This window comes from Pongo pygmaeus, chromosome 2 (assembly GCF_028885625.2).
Source record: "Pongo pygmaeus isolate AG05252 chromosome 2, NHGRI_mPonPyg2-v2.0_pri, whole genome shotgun sequence".
NCBI classification, from domain to species: domain Eukaryota; kingdom Metazoa; phylum Chordata; class Mammalia; order Primates; family Hominidae; genus Pongo; species Pongo pygmaeus.
In genome coordinates this window covers 102,176,849-102,200,119 of record NC_085930.1, presented here as the reverse complement: position 1 = coordinate 102,200,119, position 23,271 = coordinate 102,176,849, and the positions used below count along the sequence as shown (strand labels likewise).

Genomic DNA, 23,271 nt, shown 5'->3' with positions numbered 1-23,271 from the left:
ATGTTGTGGCTCAGTACAAGCAAGACGGTGTGTGGAGTGTGGTTTTCCACAAGGATATCTTCAATCAGTGCATGTCAGCACTGACATCTCTGAAGATGCCGTTGGCCTGGCCACCTACTTGCTCTTTTGTCCATTCCAAGCCTCTGATGTCTGTTCCAGTTTTTGCAAGTCTGGCAGGAGTCAGCTTATACAAAGAGGGAGTGGGAAGCAGCCTTTTGCCTTTGTTTACCCTAGATTAACAGTTGAGGTCCAGGGTTTTTCTGGAGTCTGCTTCTTAAGCCACTCTCTGTGGCATTGGTGCTTAGGAAACCCAGTTGTTAGTGTGAGCTGTGGCTCAATGAAGACACCTGTAGAAACCACCTGAAAGGACGGATTAAGAACCAGTGCTTTCCAAGGAATTGCTCTTGCCTCAGATCACTTGTGTTTCCTAAGCTCAGTTTACCTGTAGGAGGCCTTGCTGCTGTGGAACCCATTGCTTTCTTCCAAGACCTTTCCCCCTGCACCTGCCTAAGCTACTCCAGGAGCTGCTTTCTCATTGTGAGAAGAGGGCATGACTTGGTGTGCTCTTCCCCATCACAAGGATTCTGTGCCGGAAATTGGGTCAGGTTCTACCAGCAACTGCCCTCGGAGAATGAAAGTTTCCTCAATGGGCTTGAGCACCTGGGCACCCTTTCCCTCACCTCACCTGGGGAGAAGAGGTCGTCCTGAAGGGGATGAACAGGAGGGTACTGGCCAGCGAGGGGTCAGCGTGGCAAGCTGTGATAACTGCTGGCACTATCTGTGCATATGGCCTCTTCATCCTTGGCTCTTGTGGCCCTACCTTTCCAGCCTGCTCTCTGCCCAGATGCCCACAGAAGACGGTGGGACCCAAGAGTGGCGTTAAAGAGTCTATTCCAACTCCATCAACTGCAACTGCAGGCTTGTCTCTGCTTTTGGTTATTACCTGCCTGACAGCAATTGTCCTCACGGCCTTTTCGGGGACTGCTGCAGGTGAACCTGCACGTGGAGAATGCACAGAATGTGGGCCTTGGGTCGTGGACAGGGGCTAAGGATAGTCATGCATTAGTCCTTGGGGCTGTCAACCCTGGATCCCAGGCAGGAGATGCCAAGGAGGGTGATGTGGGTTTGCTCAAGCCTAATCCTAGGACTGAGGGGATACTACATAAAGAGACCACTGACTGGGTCAATGCCCCAGATCCCAACGCCCATGGAAGCTGCCACTCCTGCTCCAATCAGCGCAGGCTCCAGCGCCTGCAAGCGGAGATAGTTGGACCCAGAGCGGCAAAGCACGCCTGGGAGCACAAAGCGTTAGGTCGTCCCGCCGGCCTCTCAGGGTTCGCTACACTCCGCATAGCCTCCAGCATCGGCCATGCGGGCCGCGCGGTGGCGCCAGAGCGCGCGGCCCAGGCCCACTCATCCGGCACTCACAGGGTCACATGGCACTGGGCGACGCAGCGCGATGACACAAGCCCGGCGCGGGTCTTGCTCCGCCCGCCGCAGAGTCACGTAGCACGGCCGGCGCACCTTGATAACGCAATGCCCGGCCCCTCGGCGCCGCTCCCGCCCCGCCCCGCTGCCACCGCCGCGCCGAGTCCTTTTGTCCAAGATGGCGGCGCCGGGGGCGCTGCCTCCTCGGCCGCCGCCTCCGCCGCCGCCGCCGCTGTGAGAAAGCTACGGGCCGCCCGCCCGCCGCGCCAGCGCCATGAAGCGGCAGAGCGAGCGAGACTCTAGCCCGAGCGGGCGCGGCTCGTCATCGTCGGCCAAGCGTCCGCGGGAGCGCGAACGGGAGGCGGAGGCGGGCGGGCGGCGGGCGGCGCACAAGGCCTCTGGCGGCGCCAAGCACCCGGTTCCAGCGCGGGCCCGCGACAAACCCCGCAGCAGCGGAAGCGGCGGGGGCGGGCATCGCGACGGCCGCGGCACCGGGGACGCTAATCACCGCGCGAGTAGCGGGCGCTCCTCGGGCTCCGGCGCTGGCGGCGGGGGACGCGGCGGCAAGGCCTCGGGGGACCCGGGCGCCTCCGGCTTGTCGCCCCGCGCGTCTCCTCTGCCGCCGCCTCCGCCACCGCCTGGGGCCGACCCCGCGGGTCCCGGCTCATCCGCGGCCGCGCCTGAGTACAAGACGTTGCTCATCAGCAGCCTGAGCCCCGCGCTGCCCGCCGAACACCTCGAGGACCGGCTTTTCCACCAGTTCAAGCGCTTCGGCGAGATCAGCCTCCGCCTGTCGCACACGCCTGAGCTGGGCCGTGTGGCCTACGTGAACTTCCGGCACCCACAGGACGCGCGCGAGGCCCGCCAGCACGCCCTGGCCCGGCAGCTGCTGCTCTACGACCGCCCGCTCAAGGTAGAGCCCGTGTACTTGCGCGGCGGCGGCGGGAGCAGTCGGCGAAGTAGCAGCAGCAGCGCCGCCGCTTCCACGCCTCCCCCAGGGCCGCCCGCGCCCGCCGACCCGCTCGGCTACCTCCCGCTACACGGAGGCTACCAGTACAAGCAGCGCTCGCTGTCCCCCGTCGCTGTCCCGCCCCTGCGGGAGCCCCGTGCTCGTCACGCCGCCGCAGCCTTCGCCCTGGATGCTGCCGCTGCCGCCGCCGTGGGACTGTCCCGGGAGCGGGCCCTGGACTACTACGGGCTGTACGACGACCGTGGGCGCCCCTATGGTTACCCAGCTGTGTGCGAGGAGGACCTGATGCCCGAGGACGACCAGCGGGCCACGCGCAACCTCTTCATTGGGAACCTGGACCACAGCGTATCTGAGGTGGAGCTGCGAAGGGCCTTCGAGAAATACGGCATCATCGAGGAGGTGGTAATCAAGAGGCCTGCCCGTGGCCAGGGCGGTGCCTATGCCTTCCTCAAGTTCCAGAACCTGGACATGGCCCATAGGGCTAAGGTGGCCATGTCGGGCCGAGTGATTGGTCGCAACCCCATTAAGATAGGCTATGGCAAGGCCAACCCCACCACTCGTCTCTGGGTGGGTGGCCTGGGACCTAACACGTCACTGGCGGCTCTGGCCCGAGAGTTTGACCGCTTTGGGAGCATTCGGACCATTGATCACGTCAAAGGAGATAGCTTTGCCTATATTCAGTACGAGAGCTTGGACGCAGCCCAGGCCGCCTGTGCTAAAATGAGGGGTTTTCCCTTGGGTGGACCAGACCGCAGGCTCCGCGTGGATTTTGCCAAAGCAGAGGAGACTCGGTACCCCCAGCAGTACCAGCCCTCACCACTCCCTGTGCATTATGAGCTGCTCACAGATGGATACACCCGGCACCGCAACCTGGACGCCGACCTGGTGCGGGACAGGACGCCCCCACACCTTCTGTACTCAGACCGAGACCGGACTTTTTTGGAAGGGGACTGGACCAGCCCCAGTAAAAGCTCCGACCGCCGAAACAGCCTTGAGGGCTACAGTCGCTCAGTACGCAGCCGGAGTGGTGAGCGTTGGGGGGGAGATGGAGACCGTGGTTTGCCCAAGCCCTGGGAAGAGAGGCGGAAACGGAGAAGCCTTTCCAGTGACCGTGGGAGGACAACCCACTCCCCATATGAGGAACGGAGTAGGACCAAGGGCAGTGGGCAGCAGTCAGAGCGGGGCTCCGACCGCACCCCTGAGCGCAGCCGCAAGGAGAACCACTCCAGTGAAGGGACCAAGGAGTCCAGCAGCAACTCCCTCAGCAACAGCAGACATGGGGTTGAGGAACGGGGCCACCACCACCACCATCACGAGGCTGCAGACTCTTCCCACGGGAAGAAGGCAAGAGACAGCGAGCGCAATCACCGGACCACGGAGGCCGAGCCCAAGCCTCTGGAAGAGCCAAAACATGAGACCAAAAAGCTGAAGAATCTTTCAGAGTACGCTCAGACACTACAGCTAGGTTGGAATGGGCTTCTAGTGTTGAAAAACAGCTGCTTCCCCACGTCTATGCATATCCTAGAGGGGGACCAGGGGGTGATCAGCAGTCTCCTCAAAGACCACACTTCTGGGAGCAAGCTGACCCAGCTGAAGATCGCCCAGCGCCTTCGACTGGACCAGCCCAAGCTTGACGAGGTCACACGACGCATCAAGCAGGGGAGCCCCAACGGCTATGCGGTCCTCTTAGCCACCCAGGCAACCCCCAGTGGGCTTGGCACTGAGGGGATGCCCACAGTGGAGCCTGGTCTGCAGAGGCGGCTTCTCAGGAACCTGGTCTCCTACTTGAAACAGAAGCAGGCCGCAGGGGTGATCAGCTTGCCAGTGGGGGGGTCCAAGGGCAGAGACGGCACAGGCATGCTCTACGCCTTCCCACCCTGCGACTTTTCCCAGCAGTACCTCCAGTCAGCACTAAGGACATTGGGCAAGCTAGAAGAAGAACACATGGTGATAGTCATCGTCAGAGACACTGCCTAGCCCAAGCCTGTCTTTCCCAGCGTCATGTTTGTGTCACAAAAGCAGTTAGTTATTTTAAAATCTGATCCCCTCTCTACCCTACCACTTTGGTTTGAATTATCTCCTGGGTTATTTTGGTTCATTTGGGTGGGGATCAAAGTCCTGTCCACCACCAAAACTAAGTTCTTAGATTTTGGGGGATTTTTTTTTTTAAACAGTGATGAGAAGGGAATCCGGTTATGTTGATTTCTAGTGTACAAGATACTGTCTGCTGTGGTTCTGTATTTTTTTATTTTTTGACCAACTGTATGGAAAGTTGTCAGTAAAACCTTTGACAGAGGATGGATTTTTAAACCTGTTCAGAGTCCTGGTTTAATCAAGCTAAGAATCGAAGACTTCCCTAGTGCATGTACAGGAATGCCCTACGTCATCTGTCCAGCACCACTGCTGCACGGGTCACTCTTGGCCTCTCAGTTCTTCAGGTTCAGTCTGGACTCTACTCACACTCATTTTTATCTTGGCTGACACCAGGCAAGCTTCAGTTTGGGCTCTGGACGCTGCCACACAAGCCCGAGTAGAGCCCATGCAAAGGAAGGGATGGGGTGAACCCGAGGCCTGTGGTCAGCAGCTACTGATGGGTTTTTCTGCCTTAAACCACGTGTGTGTGTCCATCAGTTTGAGCTGTGGCTGTTTGGGACAGAGTGCCCACTCAGCATGTTTGGCAGCAGGTAGCCTTCAGCAGCTGTGTAGTCTTGTACAAGGAGAAGCTGTGCACTGTTGATGCCAGGGGGGTCTCAGGGCCCCTGATCTGTCCAGGCTCCTGGTTCGGCCTCCTTTCTAGCCTCACTCAGCCCAGGGATATCCAGTGTTGGGAGACAGAGTTGCCTCAGGTTCCCAGGGGCCCGGGAGTCCAAATACTGGAATGGAGGGTTGGAGACAGCCTTCCTTGGATTTACTCATGAACTTTGCCTAGATGTTTGTGATTTTTGGCTTTCTCTGGTCACTCAGGGCTGATGGGTAATAGAGCAGGCCCGTGCCCAGTCATACCTAGAGCTTTGTGGGGGGAATACTGAACCTCTAGACTGAAGTACTTACAGGGGAGCACAGTGGACTAGGGGATGCCCTTGGTAATGACGGTTTCCTAGGTGCAAAATCAGAGCATGTGCCTACACCTTGTGCCCTGATGCCGAGGTGGAGACCATTGGGAAATAATAATAGATATTTTTCTGGGGGGAAATCACAAGTCACTGAGGTGTTTGTTTGTTAGGCAGTGCTAGAGCTTGAAGCCACTCAAGCCAGTTGGGGAGGAAAGGGATGCAGAGGTACCCTCTAGCTGGGAGGAAGGGTGAGATTCTGTCTTCCCTGTCTCAAGTAAGTTACTGCGGACAGTGCAGGCCAGGGAGGAAAACCAGAGCACACAGTTGTCACCATGGAACACCCCAAATGCCACTCTTCAGAGTGTCTGGCACCTTGGGTGTTCAAACAGGGAACATTGTCAGGACTGAAGAGAACAGAAGCTCTGGTAAGCGAATGAGCCCCTAGATAACCAGGAACTCCAGATTCTGCTGGCCGTGGCATCCTCTCTCCAGGTCTGCTCCCTTACCGGAGCTAGGATGAGGTAGCATGAGTGACACCTGAGATTAGAGGCTGGGGCTCAGTGCAGGCTGTGGAGAGGCCACGCTGGTCCACAGGAACACTTGGCAGTGCACTCGTAGACCCCTCGGTGATGTGGAATGGACAGGCGCCTCGCAAGAGAGCAAGCACGTTCATGACAAAACAGCAACACAAAGATGTTAAGCATGTTTATTTATTTGCCTGTTTTTACTTGAGCTATGGTCACAGCTGCCAGCTGCCTAAGCAAGTCAGTTGGGTACAGCAGGACACGCCACCATTCCAGGGTAGCTGGTACCACCAGAAACAGGAGTGGGTCTTGTCCTGTTGAAGGCACACTGCAGTGGTTTTCCTGCAGCTCTCCAACAAATGCCTGAGTCACAGGCCAGAGCTGCCTTGGTATGTAAGTCCAAAACTTCTCTGGGCTACCTATCTTCCTTCATGAAGCAGGTGCTCAGGACCCAGAAGAATCTACCTCCCAGCTTTCTGAGACAGAACCAAGTAAAAGGAAACATGCTAGAAAACGTGCCTGGAGAAGACACTTCAACCTTTGCCTTATCCAACCCCGCTTCAGAGAAAGGTGTCCCATGGCCCCAAAAACAACTGCCAAGTTTTGGTGAGGAGTGACACCCTGGCATGACATTTCTTCTCTTTCCTGGCCCTCAACCACTTCCTTCCTTTGGCTCTTAAGACCTAGCAGGTTCTGTGAACTCTCAGGCCTTGGCCAGCACTAGTTAGGGGAGGTCAGGTGGTCAATGTCCTGGTGATTTTGTGAGACTGCCCCAGTGAGAAAACTCTTACTGCAGGCATCCAGTGCCCCCACCCGGGGTTCAGGCCCTGTCTAAGGTGTTGCTTAACGACAAGAAGGCAAAATTTGCCTCACTGGTGGTGTGCCACTGTTCTCATGCTGCCTCCTAAGTGACTCCGATTTTCAGCCCTGGTAGAATAAGGAAGACAGCTGATGCTTCCTTAGCCTCTTACCACATGTTCCTAAGGGTGTGTTGTCAAGCCAACCTGAATTCTGCCTCCCTATTGTAGTCCCTATCTCCCCCATAGAGACCTGTGGGTGCTCCCAGCAGAGTTGAGACTGGCTCCATTGAGTTAATGACTAGAATATAGTGCTTTCACTACTTCTTAATTGTTAACCTGTTTTCTTCTGATGCCATCAGTACCAGCAGTCAGACTATTCCACTGGTTAAGTGTTAACTACCATTAAAGCGAGGCATGAAGCAAAGAGCTGAGTGAGTCTTCTGCTCTCCAGAGGACTAAGAAATGCCTGTGTGACACAGACCCACTTCAGTGTATACGGCAAATTCTATAGTGCTTCTGAGCCCAGCAGAGCTTTACCTGCCCCTGGAGAGTTTTAGCCATCTTGTGTTTCTTGTTTACTTCACAACCAAATTTGTCCCCTCTTCTCTCTGTTAACGGAGAGAAGTCACTTTAGCTGGATAATACCTATGTAACAAACTGAGCAGCTGTTATTTGGGCAAAATCAAAGGAAGAAAGAGACTATGGTCTTCTATTTATTGTGGGAAGGAAAACAGGGTGGGGTGGGTGAGTGAAAAGGTGGAAATCCCTGGTACTTTGCCTGGTGGTTACACAGTTTTAACGATAGGCCAATTTTAGGGGCCTCTGAAGTATCTTTCTACAAACGCAGACCAAGCTCCACTACCCCTAACCTGCCAGGATGCTCAAGTCCACTGTCACAATCCCTTTCAGAAAACATTAGTGGCCGTTGCCCCAGCTACATAGATGGCCGAAATGCCTTCACTCCTTAGCTTTGCCAACTCCATCCTCCAAAACTTCCCAGAATACCTCCCTTTCCAGTTCCACCAAATCTGTACTTGGGAGCAGCCTGCTGGATCCAGAACATGAGAACAGAGAGCTGCGTCCACAGGGGACAAAGCCCTGACCTCTCCTCTCTCCACATTACCCGTACAAAAACAGGTCCTCCCCATGAGAGAGCTACAGGGCAGGGGCAGACACTGTGAGTATAAGCTACTTTCCTCCCTGGAGTGCTCTATGTGGGCAGAACATGCTCTCCCTGCCTCTCCTGGAAGGTGTCTTCTCTATGGCCTGGCTAGAGCTGCAAAAAAGGGACACACCCCACTTGGGTAAAAGAAAATAGGGAAAGGCCATAAACAAAGACAGACTTGTAGTTTATTTTGTATTTTTTTTAAATAAATACACTTTACATTAAAGAAAAAGGCCTTTGATTTGTAATTTCCACATTGGGGAGAAAGGGAAGAAAAAAAGATTTTTGAAAAACTGAATCACAAAGAAAAATAGAGGGAGTGAACTTATATCCTAAGTTCCCTCAACTCCACAAAACCAATATCCACAATGACCATGCTGCCCCCAAACCATGAAGGTGAGTGAATTTAGGCATTTACCCAGCAGACAGAGTGCCTTCCTCCCCACCTCTGGCACAAAGGAAAACAAATTAACCTGACAGCATATGAGGCAACAAAACAGGTTAAAAAATCATATATTATATTTATAATAAAATATTCTTAATCCTTATCAATTTAAGAAACCACGATTTTCCTTTTCATTTAAATACGTATGTAAAAATGCCTCTATATTGTTCTTTAGACATCATTTTCTTCCAAAGAAAATGAAGTGCAGGGACAAGAGACCTGGTGGATATAAGTTCATACCCTCAGTTATAAATGCCTGTTTTTTTTCCTTTTTAAAGTTTTATAAAAAACTATTTCTGTTCTTTAAGTAAAGAACATTATACAAAGAAAATATATTGTGAAATACCCCAGAGACATGTTTTTTTTTTCCCTTGAAAGATATGTCCATCCTAGGAAATGGTGGGGGGTGGGGGTGGGGGGTGCAGAGTAGGGCCTAGTCCCTGTTGTCATTTTTGTGGTGGTTATTGTTTCTGGAAGGACTCTCGGGTGCCAGTGAGGCTCTCTAAGCCATAATTTTCTGAATGCAGGGCATGCAGCTCCTTAAAAGACAGCCCTGGGAGAAAGAGAAGGGAATATGTTCTGAATTCATTTGACTCAGTTTCTCGCCTGCCAAGAATCTCTTCCAAGCAGTGATGGCTCCTCACTCATTCAGAGATAAGACGATGTCATCTTCCAAATCAGAGTTGTCAGAGCTGTCAGCTGAAAGGGAAGAAAAGGGAGAGACAAGATTACACACTAGGCTTATAGGAAGCTTTCATACGGAAGCACCTGCATTCACATACATTCATGCCCGAGCAAGGTTAACTACCAATTTCCAGAAAGAAGAAAACACATCAATTAACTCCTTGGAGCTGGCTCTGGAGAATACTCCTGTTGCTTGGCAGTTGTATTCTCCCTGAGACCTTTTGCTCTCCAAAGGGCCTGGACACAGTGCCCCTGCTTCCTGCCTGGGAGGTGCTGAAGGGATCAAGCGAGTGCCATCTGAAGCTTCCCCTTCAGATGGCTGCAAAGGGGCAGAGCTGAGGGGAGCAGTGAGTGAGCCTCCATGGCCTTTGACCTCTGGTGTCCTTCAAGGATAGGCACAGGCCTGCCTGACCCCAAGAGACCACTAGAAAGGCAGGCTAAGACCAGGCAAAAGTGAGAGATGTATCTTTTCTGAAACACCTTAGTCACTCCCTTCAATCCTCAGAAGACCTACCACCAAGGCAGAGATAGTCACCCTAGATTCATGCCTCTGTAATTTCGGAATATAGTCTGCAAATTATATTCCCAAAAAGGTGCAGGCCAATTTGCAGCAATACAGAAGAAGTAGCTACCCATCCAGAGACAGGAGGCCAGCGGGAGCAGTGTGACGCCCTGGAAGACAGCACTGTCTCTGATGGGGACCCTCTCTGCTTGACAATCTGCCTTCTCTGGCAGCACACGGACACATTAACACTTCTGGAAGGATCTGTTAAGGGGTGAAACTTAAGTGGTAGCAAAAAGGACCCTCAAGATGAGGTAGATATACCATGTCTGGCTGATCAAAATCAGAAAGAAACAGGGTATCTAGCTTGTAGGGACTCTAATATTCGCTGAGTCAAAGAAAAGGAAAGTTCTCAGTGCCCAATTTGATTCCTCGTAGCTCAGGAAGCTATGAAACCATTTTAACCAGGTCCCCCGTAAAACAGACAAACCCTGAGCTGGAGCCCTGCAAATGCCCCATGTGGTAAGGGGCAGACACTAGATGCAAAGAATCCCTCATCAGCCTTTTCCAGTGCCTAAGAAATCAACTCTTGGACAAACAGAGAAAGAACAATTCATGTTCCCAAACCTTCCTTCATTCATTATCCCCAAACACAATTTCCTTTAGGAGGAAAACTGAAGTGGACAAAGGAAAACCAAGAAAAGCATGGCAATGATATAAAAAAGTCTGGAAGTGAGCAAAAGAAATGGCTGACAAAACCAGTGTTCCTGGGTCTAAGTGGGCACAAGAGTGGCCTGACTGTATTGGTGATGTATTGGTGAAGAGTAGGAAAACAAGATGGAGATGGCAAAGAACTATTATCTAACACAGCTGAACAAAGCAAGCCTCAGCTCCTCTGCTATAAGAGCTCCAGGAGGAAGTGTCACAGGAGGGTGTGGGGCCTCCTCCCCAGAGCCAAGTCCAGCACTGTGTCCCCACCACATACCACAAACTTGCCTGGTCCCTGCGGCAGCATCCGCAGCATCCCCCAGGACTCATGCTCTCCACAAGCCAACAATGCCAGACCCACCGGCCTGAGACCCTTCTGCCCAGCAGCTATGCAGCTCTTAAGAACTAAGAATCTTAACCACGCTGTAGCACATCTAAGAACTGTAAATGCAGCTTAACGAGATGACAGCACAATCTTCTTTAAGCAAGTAACTGTCAGGCTCAAGGTCTGAGAGAAAACCTCCAGGGCTTGGGCACCAACTCCCCTCTGGTGGTCAGATCATAGGACGCCTTTCTCTACCTTCCTTATCCTTTCCCCATTCTCCAAGTGTTGAAGTGACCCAATTCCAAACCCTGGTTAGGACCTTCCATTCTGAAAGGTCACTAAGGCAGACAATCTAGGTATAATTAATCCCTGTGGTGTTTAACCTATCGCTCTACAACATACAGGTTTTGGAGGCAGGGCTGACAAGCAGAGACACATAAAGATCTCAGAATCAGGCAGGGCGCGGTGGCTCATGCCTGTATCCCAGCACTTTGGGAAGCCAAGGCAGGCGGATCACGACGTCAGGAGATCGAGACCATCCTGACTAACACGGTGAAACCCTGTCTCTGCTAAAAATACAAAAAATTAGCTGGGTGAGGTGGCGGGCACCTGTAGTCCCAGCTACTCAGGAGGCTGAGGCAGGAGAATGGCGTGAACCCGGGAGGCGGAGCTTGCAGTGAGCCAAGATTGCGCCACTGCACTCCAGCCTGGGCAACAGAGTGAGACTCCATCTCAAAAAAAAAAAAAAAAAAGATCTCAGAATCAAGCTGTTTCTCTTCCTAGGGCCAGGGCTCTGCATCTGGAATCAGGAAGTCCCTGCAGGGTCCAGGGCGTACGTAAAGGTACATGGGGGCGCATGGGTGTGGTTTTCTATAGTTTCTATGGCTTTCACCCTATCCTAAAAGGGCTCTTCATAAGCCCAGTAAGGTTCAGAGCTACTGCTCTAAAGGATTAGTGTGAGGCAAAACCATGGGTGCTAAGAATGCTCTGCTTGCTGACAGCAGCTGGCTCTTCTATGAAACACAGAAAGAGCCATGGAGTGTGCTCCAGATGCCACCTCTGCATCTCCACCTCAATTCTGAAGTCCACTCTGAGACGTCCTCAAGTTGTGATCCATTATTTTCATATCGTAAATATTCTCATAAAGTAACAACATTCTCACAACTGATAAAGTTTTCCAGATTACCTTTGGCTTGAAAGAAGGAATTTCCTGAACAGCTAAAAGAGGCAGTAATTGTACAGGCCAAATACAAACTGAGTGGCTTTATATTCAAATTAAGAATGGAAAAATTAAAGTGATGCTCTCTTATTTTGGGAGCACCACCATCAGCTGGCCTGCTGTTTGTTGACCCTGCGAACCTGCCCTGCTAACTACTTGTAATTGAAAGGAGGTATAACTTGTTTCCCATGTCTCACTATTCACATATGACAAAAACGTTCATTAAAACTTTGTCTGACCATGGCTTCGGCCTACTCCACTGAATCACCTCAGCCTCCAAGTATGAAAAAACAGAAGTTGATCAACAGCAGATGAACAGATAGAAGACACTCCCCTACCTTCCCACCCTCAAGCTTCCTCAAAATACAGCCTTGGTAAGAAGATTCGTGTACAGCTGCAGAGCTAACAGGCTCTTTGAGCTATTTGCTGATTTCTGCAGGATTCATTACCATAGTCAGGGGACAACTTGACTTCAGAAACCTAATGGGAAATAACTAGAAAAACTGGAGTTTGTGCCTCAAAATTTGGATTAAGAAAAAAAGGTAAATAAAAGGAAGTGAATAAACCAGAGGCCAAAGGGAAAATATTTGTCCCTTGGCCGTTAGGAGGGATTAGCCAAAGGGAGACAGGAAAGGGCTCCTCCACAAGAGGGCCTGCATTTCTTTATAATTCACCCCAAAAAGAACAGCACCCCATGAGGGGCTGCTTCTGACTGATTCTAGCCGTGGGCCTCGGCAGAGAGCTACACTTTGGCCTTTCATTCTAAGGCTAATCCTCTAAAGCAGGAGTTGACAAACTACAAGCCCACCACCTATTTTTGCAAAACAAAGTTTTATTAGAACACAGCCACAATCATTCATTTATGGATTGTCTATGACTGCTTTCTCAGTACAACAGCAGAGTCGAAGAGCTGCAACAAAGGCCATATAGCCTACAAAGCATTTTTTTTGTTTGTTTGAGATACGGAGTCTCACTCTATTAGCCCAGCCTGGAGTGCAGTGGCACGATCTTGGCTCACTGCAACCTCCGCCTCCCAGGTTCAAGTGATTCTCCTGCCTCAGCCTCCCAAGTAGCTGGGATTATAGGCATGTGCCACCACGCCCGGCTAATTTTGTATTTTTAGTAAAGACAGGATTTCATCATGTTGCCCAGGCTGGTCTCGAACTCCTGACCTCAGGTGATCCACCCACCTCGGCCTCCAAAGTGCTGGGATTACAGGTGTGAGCCACCGTGCCCGGCTGCATAAAATATTTACTGTCTGGTCTTACAGAAGAAGTCTGCCAATCTCTACTTGAAAGATAAGAGATGACAGCCATTTGGTTGGGTTCCATAGTCTGATAGGAGAGGAGGGCAGAGATGCAAAGGTGCTTTGCCTCAAGAGACCACAGTAGTGAATCAAACCATGGGGCACAGAACCATGGTATGGCTTGCCCTCTAAGTTGTAAGAGCACAAAAGAAGGGATCTTGCCCTGCGTGCCAAGGCTCAGCCTGAACTCTGCCCTATACTTACTGTCCCCCAGGATCAGTTCCACCTCCTCATCTGCATCAGAGTCTTCATCCTCCCCGTCCTCTCCCTCCTCTAGAAGGTTTGCTAGCTCCTCATCAGAGGGAGAGAAGTCATTGTCCCCATCTTCCCCTGCGTTCTCATTATTGTCGTCCTCCTCCAACTCCGCCTCCAGCAACTGGTCAGTGTCAAGCTCATCTAAATCATCAGTGTCATCATCATCTTCATCATCATCTTCTTCCTCCTGTTCTTCCTCTTCCTGGTAAGAAAGCATAAGGTTCATTAGTACAAACACAGAGGCCTGACCCATGTGGGCCACATGGCGAGTCGACCAAAGGGACAGGGTAGGAAACTGTCAGTAGATGGGGTAGTGATCTAGACAAGCACAGACTTTATGAGCCAGCCAGACTTGTCAGTGATGGCTGAGATAGGCACACGTCCCTCAAGACGGTCAAAGCACCCCTCAGACAAGGATTAATGGTCACACAGCCCTTATGCAAGGAAACAGACAACTCGCTTCACAGAAGTCTCTGCCATCAATATTCTAGGAGCCCAAGGGGGCTCTTCTTTCTCACCTGCATCAACCAAAGCAAGTGAAATCAGCTGAGGCACTAGAAAAAATCCTTTTACCTGGAATCTAAAATGCAACGCTTTAAACAAAATGGAAGAACATAGCTGCTCATTATCTCCTCAGCCCTTCAAGCTCTTGCCCTTGATCTTCTAACCAAGAATGTGGATAAGCTCCTAACCATGCTATCACAAACATTTGATCAAAACAACATTGCAACAAAAGACTTAAAATATAGAACACTAACAGAAACCCATATTTCCTGTTATAAGGCAAAAAGAAAAAAAAGTATGCTAGAGAAACTATCTTTCCATTCTTACAAGAACTTGCCAAAGGCAAGAAAATTACCAGAACATCAATGAAATACTTTGTTCTAGGGACCCTGGGCTTCGTAAATGGTACATTCTGGCATCTGCCACAGATTTCGGATTTGCATTAGAATCCCAAATGTTTCCCTTCAAAAGGGAGAGGACACAAAGATACCTCTTTGATTTGACAGGGATAACAGGCATTCCCAAGTAAACGTAGCTGCCACTCAAGACACTTATCTTTCTGCTCAAACATCAACTGTCAGCCTTGCCAATAGAAAAGGATTCTAATTGTTACAATAATAAAATGTAAAATTCATTTAATACATCAACCTAATGAAAGTCAAGACGGAATAAGCCTGACGTAAGCGCAAAAAATTTTTTTTTTGTTTTTATTATTTTAAAACTTATACTCAGTGGTTACATCTTTTTTCATTTTAAAGGTGTTATTGCCTGCCAAGCACTTAAAAAACAAGCATTTTGTGCTTACCCAGCCACTAGAAACCAGTGTGTAACATAAGCTAGGATCATTCAGCAGGGTAGCTCCGCTTTGCGGACTTCTGGTAATTTTGGAACCACCATTAGTGACTTTTTGATAAACTGTGTAATTCAGTAACGTAGACTCTTCAAAATTTCTGCCAGCTATGTTGGAAAAACTGAGCCCCTTTTAAATACCTAGTACTCCTAATACTTGTGCAAGTGCGTGTATGGTCTGTACCAGATTTTGTGGGAGCGTTTGTGTATGTGCCAACACACACACATAGAAGGCCTGAGACTGTTCCAAAGCCTTGGCCACACATCCCCTCCAGAGGTGAGTGGATAAATAACTACTAAGCATTCACCCGCCTCAAAGGAACTATGAGTGTCCGGAGTCAACAATTATAAACTGAAACACAGACAGGCTCTCAGCCCCTACAAGCACATAAGCTCATACAAATAACTGGGAAAGGAGAGTGGAGTCAAAATTCAGGGGATATCATCCAAGTGCTTACCAGATTACAACTTTTGCCTCTTTTTCCAGGCGTATTTTCAAAGACTTGACCAAAATTAGCTAATCCACTAACAAAGTGCCACAGTTAAAAATAAGTAAAGAAGAAAGTACCCAGGGCCCTGTGTCTCTTAATTAAGGCTTCGTGGACAGAACACTTACGTTTAAAATTTAAGATAGCACAACTAAAGGTCCACGGTTGAGTGGGTACATGAAAGGTTAAACTGCTCAAATAGGCATGGGCTAGCCAGAAAATTCATGAAGACAATTCTCTTTCATTTTGAAGAACATCGAGGCTTAGCTGATCTAGAAGAACTGAACAAAAAGCTTCCATATCAAGAGCAATCCTGGAAAATTTTCAAGCAGGGTCTAAGCTTTGAACTAGATACCATTCCAAACTCTTCCAGCAGCAGACAAACCCAAATTTTACTTAATTTTATAGCAGAAAAAACAGATGTATATATATTCATCCCAGAAGGCCACAAACACATCATATGTGACCATGAGAGAGACAAGGGGAAATTAGTAGGAAAGAGATCCACCCGAATCTCAAGTTGAGCACCTCACTTTGTTGTCTCTACTTTGTATTTAATGCCCAATGCTGATTTCTCACCATGTATTTTGTCACACATGGACATAGCCATAAACTCACTTTCCAAATTTTAAATCTGAAACCGGGATCATGAAGCAGAGGCTCACAAGACCTATCCAAAATGTTGTGGCAGAACCCAAAAGAGATTCTAGGAAGCAATTTTAGGCACATTCTCTGCTGGTCAAGTAACTGGTGGCATGAGCCCCTCTCCTTCAGAGCTAAAGAATAAAGCTGCCAATAATGAGTGGTCCAAAAAGTAAAAACTAAAAATAATTATTTAATGAAAAAGCAAAGCTTAGCTGGGCACAACGGCACACATCTGTAGTCCCAGCTAATCAGGAAGCTGAGGCAGAAGGATCACTTGATCCCAGGAATTCAAGGCTACATCGAACTACGATTGTGCCACTGCACTCCAGCCTGGGCAACAGAGTGAGATCCCATTTCTTTGAAAAAAAAAACAGGCCAGGCGCGGTGGCTCACACCTGTAATCCCAACACTTTGGGAGGCCGAGGCGGGCAGATCACGAGATAAGGAGATCGAGACCATCCTGGCTAACACGGTGAAACCCCGTCTCTATTAAAAATACAAAAAATTAGCTGGGTGTGGTGATGGGCACCTGTAGTCCCAGCTACTCAGGAGGCTGAGGCAGGAGAATGGCATGAACCCGGGAGGCGGAGCTTGCAGTGAGCCGAGATCGCGCCACTGCACTCCAACCTGGGCGACAGAGCGAGACTCCATCTCAAAAAAGAAAAAAACAAAAAAAAAAAAACCAAATTCTGCTAGAATCCTGACTCGACTCTGACAACATTTAGAAAATGTTTTGGATCCAGGGATATTGCTTTTTTTAAATTCTCTAAGACTTCTTTTAGGGCTTAGAGGAATTCAGGGCCAGGCCATTTTAAATTAAGGTACTAATAAATTTCCCTACAGAAAGAATTCTAAAACTCTTCTCTCCTTAATTCCACCTACATCAATTTCATGGTTACCCAAAGCCCCCAAACCCTGCAGATAAACAACTCACCCCTTTCCTTTACAGAAAATAGGTCAACTGGCATAAGCTCCCTCCACTGCTCTCTGGTCCCCTCTACATCTAAACCTGCCTTCAGCCCTGGTCTGAGGAGGAAGCATGCTGCCCACTCCTGCTCTGGATCTCAGCCAACCCTGAGACCCTGTTACCACAGACACTTTTCTCATCTCCACCTCACCACCACCTTCACACTGGCTTCTCACCTTCTATGCCAAGAGGTTCAGTTCTCCCAAACCTAATAAGCTCTCCATCTACATAGGCTTCAGATGCCTTTTACCTACACTTTGGCTGGGCGCAGTGGCTCACACCTGTAATCCCAGCACTTTGGGAGGCTGAGGCGGGTGGATCACCTGAGGTCAGGAGTTCGAGACCAGCCTGGACAACATGGTGAAACCTTGTCTCTACTAAAAATACAAAATTAGTCGGGTGTGGTGGCACACGCCTTTAGTCCCAACTACTTGGGAGGCTGAGACAGGAGAATTGCTTGAACCTAGGAGGTGGAGGCCTGGGCGAGACAGAGTGAGACTCCGTCTCAAAAAAAAAAAAGAAAGAAAGAAAAAAAAAAAACAGTCATTCAAATCTGATCCTGACCTTTATGTAACATGTCATATTTTGCTAAATGTATAAATGCCTACTTTTAAAAAAATACTTTTTCTGTCCTTAAAGGCTATAGGTTCACTTTAGGGTCATAAACGTTTGTTTTTCTTTCCTCACTGGCAGAATCTAACTCAAGTTACATTTTAATTATTTAGGAAAATGAGCCTTTCAGGAATCAACACATTCAGCTCTGACCAGGTGTGTGTAATCAGTAAAGACTCTTAACATCCGCTTCTAGGCAGTGAAGAACACACAGGAGGCACAGCACACAGTGTGTCCCAGATTCCAAAATGGAGTGGAAAACAGAAAGCATTATTCCTTTGTTGAGTTTTTTATTATAAATTTAAGGTTAAGTATAATTAGCTAAAATGTAGCCAGGCGCGGTGGCTCACGCCTGTAATCCCAGCACTCTGGGAGGCCGAGGCGGGCGGATCACCAGGTCAGGAGATCGAGACCATGCTGGTTAACACGGTGAAACCCCGTCTCTACTAAAAATACAAAAAATTAGCCGGGCGTGGTGGCAGGCGCCTGTAGTCCCAGCTACTCAGGAGGCTGAGGCGGGAGAATAGCGTGAGCCTGGGAGGCAGAGCTTGCAGTGAGCCAAGATCACGCCACTGTGATCCAGCCTGGGCGACAGAGCAAGACTCCATCTCAAAAAAAAAAAAAAAAAAAAAAAAATTAGCTAAAATGTATTGGCTTGTCAAAATCTAGGAGCAATGATCAATTACTTATCTTTGGTTTTGTAACTTTTCTAAAAGTCAAATCAAAGATGAATGAACTGATTTCTAAAAACACAGGCACCAGGCTGGGCGCGGTGGCTCATGCCTATAATCCCAGCACTTTGGGAGGCTGAGGTGGGCGGATCACCTGAGGTCAGGAGTTCGAGATCAGCCTGGCTAACATGGTGAAACCCCATCTCTACTAAAAATACAGAATTAGCCGGGTGTGGTGGCGGGCACCTACAATCCCAGCTACTCTGGAGGCTGAGGCAAGAGACTTGCCTGAACCTGGGAGGCGGAGGTGGCAGTGAGCCAAGATCGCAACACTGCACTCCAGCCTGGGTGACAGGGCGAGACTCCATCTCAAAAAAAAAAAAAAAAACAGATACCAAACTTCTAATGGATAATAATGAGCTTTGATAGGTGACTAGCTTATCTCTGCTTTCATCAAATGCCTGAAGGCAGGCAAACTAGCAGCCTCGGGAACCAAATATTTATGGCTGTCCAATACATTGTGTAGGTTTTCATTCATCTAGATACAGCTGTACTTTTCATCCTTTCCTCTTAATCTCCAAACTTATTTAAGCATAAGGAGAAAGGACAAATATTTTATGGCATGTCAATTATATCTCGATAAAGCTCTTTATGCTGGACTATTTTATTAGATGACGGCTGACCATTCAGGCTTCTGAATTTATTTTGCTATAATGAAAAGGCAAATTCAAAGGTGTTGGTCACAGGTGCCTGTATCCCTGAGCCACATAAGTCATATCTGGAACATCTGAGAAGACCTGAGAACAGATATCTAGACTAGGACAAAACTTTGAATAGCAAATGATTCATAGGAAAATGAAAAGTCTCTAGTTTTAAAATCAGGTGAAGCGTACAAAGCAAAGTAAAACTAGAGACTGGTTTTCCTACAAAGGAAAGTGAGTTTAAAAAAAATTCAAGCTGGCACACTGTGCATAAGAGGCAGTAGGAAGAAATCTGATGGAGATAGTAAAAACAGCCAAACTCGACCACAAGATTCTAGAAGGAGCATGGATCAACAGAATTAAGGTTACAAAAGAGACCTACTCAAATAGATACAGTATTATCCCACCCAAAACATCTCTAAATCAAAAATCAAAATGCCAAGGGCTTGAGGGGATAAGCAGTTCTCTAACAGAGGTCCTTCAAACATGAAATGCACCAGATCATCAATAAGAGCTGTAATATGAGTATGGAGTGAAACATGCCTAGATCCTAAGAAATCTGGAAGCCACAATAATAACTTAGCCATGTTGCACACCTACCCTGCCACCTAGTCTTCTCTGAGCTAGAGCTTCCGGCTCTTCTACAGGCTGGGCTCCAGAGCCACTCCTTAGAGCCCTCTTGAGCCTGCCGAGCCTGCCCCTCTCACTCTTGGCTGTCACGCTGAGGCAGCCTCTTGCTTTCCTTCCTGCATCCAAGTCAAAAGTCCTGACCACTACCGTATGCCCTTCCTAATCTCTTTCTCCCTTAACTTCTCAGAAGTTAAGCAGGACAAAAGAAGAAGAATTAGTCAGTCTTTTCCCTGACCCAAGCCTCCCTGGAGAGGGTGGGATAAGAGGAGTGTAACTCTTAAATTATTCCCTTATGGTGGCCTCTTGCTTCCACAGCCAGCCACCAATCTCCAGTGCCTTTGCCTCTCACCACTCCATGTCTGCAAGAATAAGGCCAACCTAGAGAATAGCCTTCCAACTCCCAAGGTGTCTAGGGCAATCTCAACTTTCCTCTGAGTTGACCTCCCCCTCAAAGACAGACACCAGGCATCACATGGACCCTGGTGAGGGTTCCCAGAGAAGACTGCCGCCCACTGCCTTATTAAATGCAAGGATATGGGAGGGCTGGAATAATGATGTTGACAAATAACCCAGTTTTGGCCTCAGATTTATACTTCAACATGTAACATCCAAGAAGCCTGATTCAGAACTGATACCTGGTAGTGATGAATAAACCCATGGAGGACAAAGCAGTCGACAGCCACCCATACCATTGTAATGTACGCGCAAATGGCCTGACAACTGCACCCTCTGTATGGACTCAAGAATAAACTACGTCTTGTTTCATGATAGCTAATGTGGAAAAAGTAGGCATTAAGGAGTGAGGTGTCTAAGGTAGCAAACTGAAGTGAGAATAAAAGAACAGGCAGTATTAACCCACTTAAGGCAACCACATGAAATCTGGAAGACCTAATACCAAGCTCTGCTACCCAGAAAGACTAGAAACATGTATAAACTGTAACAGCACAGCACTCAAGAAAACACTAAAATCCATATCACAAATAAATCAAAGATCTCAAGTATCCATCGGAAAACCTCTCCCTTCTACCCGTATCTCATAACTCACATGAGCTTTAGACACTGCTGGCTCCTCTCACCCATGAAACCAAGGCCCCTAATAGAGCCCATATAGCTGGAAAGCAGTAAAGGAAAGCCTTTCTACACTAGCAGATCCTTGGCAGCATTTGGTGAAGCTGTTTCAAACTCTACAGCCTAATTATCTTTTACCAGGCCCTGAGGAAGGCTCTGCTCTGATCCCACCGTGGCCACCAGCTGCCCACCACACAAGAGTCTCCTCACTCTGCTCAGAAGCCCATTTCTGCAGATCATGAATCATCTCGGGCCTCTAATAAAATGCATGCTTAGACAGTCAAAACAGTGAAGACCAAGAGAGCACACACAGGGGATTTTAGGTTGAGTCTCTGTTCTAGCTTTTTTACCCAGGTGTATTTGATCCAGGTATACTGTGTCATCTTTGATGTACAGGTGATGCAGTATTCAAAGAATTTGATTTACAGAACAAATTATATGCTCATAACCTGTAATGCCCAACAGTAAAACACATAGCTAAATCTCAAACTAGCTAAATCTCAACAAAACACTCTTGCTTAGTCAGTACTAAGTCCCATTAGAGAAAAACATGGGTCCTTTGCCCTAGTATTAAGACTTGCATCCTTACAAAAATTACCATTTTCAAATATTACCATTTTCAAAAATTCTTGCTTTTAAAGAATTATTTTAAATGTAAGTACAAGCTGTTTTGGAAGGACGCTAAGAGAAAGCTATTACATTAGCCCTAACCACTGAGCATGTTTTATCAAAAAGTAGGGGAAGGATGAGGGCAAGAGAGCTGTGGCAATGCAAACTGAGGGACGTGTACTTTCCCCGGTCTTGTGATGCCACTGCTTCTCATCCAGAGCACCTCTGTGCCCTTAAAGAGGAGACAAAGCTGGCTGGGCGTGGTGGCTCATGCCTGTAATCCCAGCACTTTGGGAGGCCAAGGCAGGTGGATCACCTGAGGTCAGGAGTTCCAGACCAGCCTGGCCAACATTGTGAAACCCCATCTCTACTAAAAAAAATACAAAAATTAGCTGGGTGCAGTGACATGTGCCTGTAATCCCAGCTACTCAGGAGGCCAAGACAGGAGAATTACTTGAACCCCAGAGGTGGAGGCTGCAGTGAGCCGAGATCGTGCCATTACACTCCAGCCTGGGTGACAAGAGAAAACTCCATCTCAAAAAAAAAAAAAAAAACAGAGAGACAAAGCACCAAGATTAAAGAATACAATAGTGGGGGGAAAACAGAAATGAACCCAAGAACTGGGGAAGAAAACATTTTTAGCTGCTGTAATATCTGAAGAGCAAAGCCAAATCCTAGTCATTCATTTTCAACTTTACAGTACTCACTCAGCAATAAATATTTCTCAGAAAATTAGACAAAAGAATCTGCCCTGGAAAGTGTACTCTTGGAAAGAGAATGTGGTGTGAGCCCTGTAGGCTGGAAAAAATCTGCTGAAACTCAGAAGTTTGAGAAACTCTTCAGAACCCATACTGACACACCACACAGGCAAGCACCTAGCATAATATAAACACAAATTAAAATTCCCTATGAAAGCAAAATGCAAAGACTGAGGGACATGATACTATCTACCCACATTTTATATATGTTTAATTTCTCAAAAGTATCAAAATCTTATCTTTACCTATAAGTTCAACTCTTACCCTAATAACAGACTATGCCATAAAACTGAGAAAATATAAACCAGAACTTTATAAAGGTTAAGCCATTTCTACAGTCCATCTCAGCAAAGTGACTGTTCTGTTTTTTATTGACATTGGGAGTATAAAGGGATGCTTATCTGAAGCCAGAACAGGGCACAAAGAAATCTCTGAATGAAAATCAGAGATTGCTAGGATGAGTGCGGTGGCTCACGCCTGTACTCCAAGCACTTTGAGAGGCCGACGTGGGCAGATCATCTGAGGTCGGGAGGTTCGAGACCAGCTTGGCCAACATGGTGAAACCCCGTCTCTACTAAAAATACACAAAAAATAGCCAGGCGTGGTGGTGGGCACCTGTAATCCCAGCTACTTGGGAGGCTGAGGCAGGAGAATCACTTGAACCCAGGAGGCAGAGACTGCAGTGAGCCAAGATCATGACATTTCCAGCCTGGGCGACAAGAGCAAAACCCCATTCTAAAAAAAAAAAAAAAAAAAGGGATTGCTAAGCTTTAAATTGCTCTGCAAATGGAATTCACGGGATCATCAGGTACTGGTTAAAATCTTGTAATAAAATTTCTTCTGAGTTTCAGTGATCAAGGGTACATGACAAGCCTTATGAATATGGCAACAGGTAGCAAAGGTTGAGTAGACCTTTAAAACCTCCTACAGCAAAAAGCAGAGCATAACCTCTATTAAGCACTGTTCAGCACAAAGAAATCTCAAAGACCACTGACCTGGTCCTCCTCTTCATCCTCATCCTCTGCCAGACGCTGCCTGCCCACTTCATACAGCCTGCATACTGTGTCCATGTTCAGGGCATCCATGCTGCCTTGATTCTGAAATAGAATATCCAGTCCATAAGGAGCAGTTACTTTTCAGAAGGTCCACATCCACGCCTCAGCCCTGACTGGTGCCCATGACCTTGACCCTGTAATTATCAAAGCTTCTGATACCCGAAATTCTTGAGCTGACTATGAAAATGTTATACCTAGGACACATAAAGGGGAAGAAAAACAGAATGAAAAGACTTGGTGAGGAACCATCACCCTTGGAACAAACCAGTCTTGCTCTGGTGAGAGATCCAGATTCCTCTGAGAAAGGGATGACAGTGTGAGTCCAGAAAA

At 48.3% G+C, this 23,271-nt stretch overlaps 2 protein-coding genes across 12 annotated transcripts in view; one reads left to right on the top strand and one right to left on the bottom strand.

Moving 5' to 3' along the window:
- Positions 1-1,686: 1,686 nt before the first annotated feature.
- Positions 1,687-4,708, top strand: RBM15B (RNA binding motif protein 15B). Its single transcript, XM_054483631.2, has one exon. It carries the CDS (start codon positions 1,703-1,705, stop codon positions 4,373-4,375), a length of 2,673 nt encoding a protein of 890 aa, XP_054339606.1. The 5' UTR covers positions 1,687-1,702; the 3' UTR covers positions 4,376-4,708.
- Positions 4,709-6,139: 1,431 nt separating this feature from the next.
- The window catches only part of DCAF1 (DDB1 and CUL4 associated factor 1), a 107,767-nt gene continuing 90,635 nt past the window's right edge, over positions 6,140-23,271 (bottom strand). For 9 of the 11 annotated variants that reach the window (XM_054483622.1, XM_054483627.1, XM_063661943.1 and 6 more), the window contains 3 exons: positions 22,882-22,983; positions 13,334-13,586; positions 8,106-9,084 (listed from right to left, as the gene is read on the bottom strand). In XM_054483622.1, the coding sequence (XP_054339597.1) occupies positions 9,026-9,084; positions 13,334-13,586; positions 22,882-22,983 (414 nt within the window). In that variant the 3' untranslated portion in view covers positions 8,106-9,025. Of the gene's footprint in view, positions 6,452-7,312; positions 7,384-8,105; positions 9,085-13,333; positions 13,587-22,881; positions 22,984-23,271 lie in introns of those variants that run through there. The other 2 variants (XR_010125726.1, XR_010125727.1) reach the window with 1 other exon arrangement.

Coding starts and splice junctions, on each gene's coding strand:
- RBM15B (XM_054483631.2), top strand. CDS start 1,703: ATGAAGCGGCAGAGCGAGCGAGACTCTAGCCCGAGCGGGCGCGGCTCG.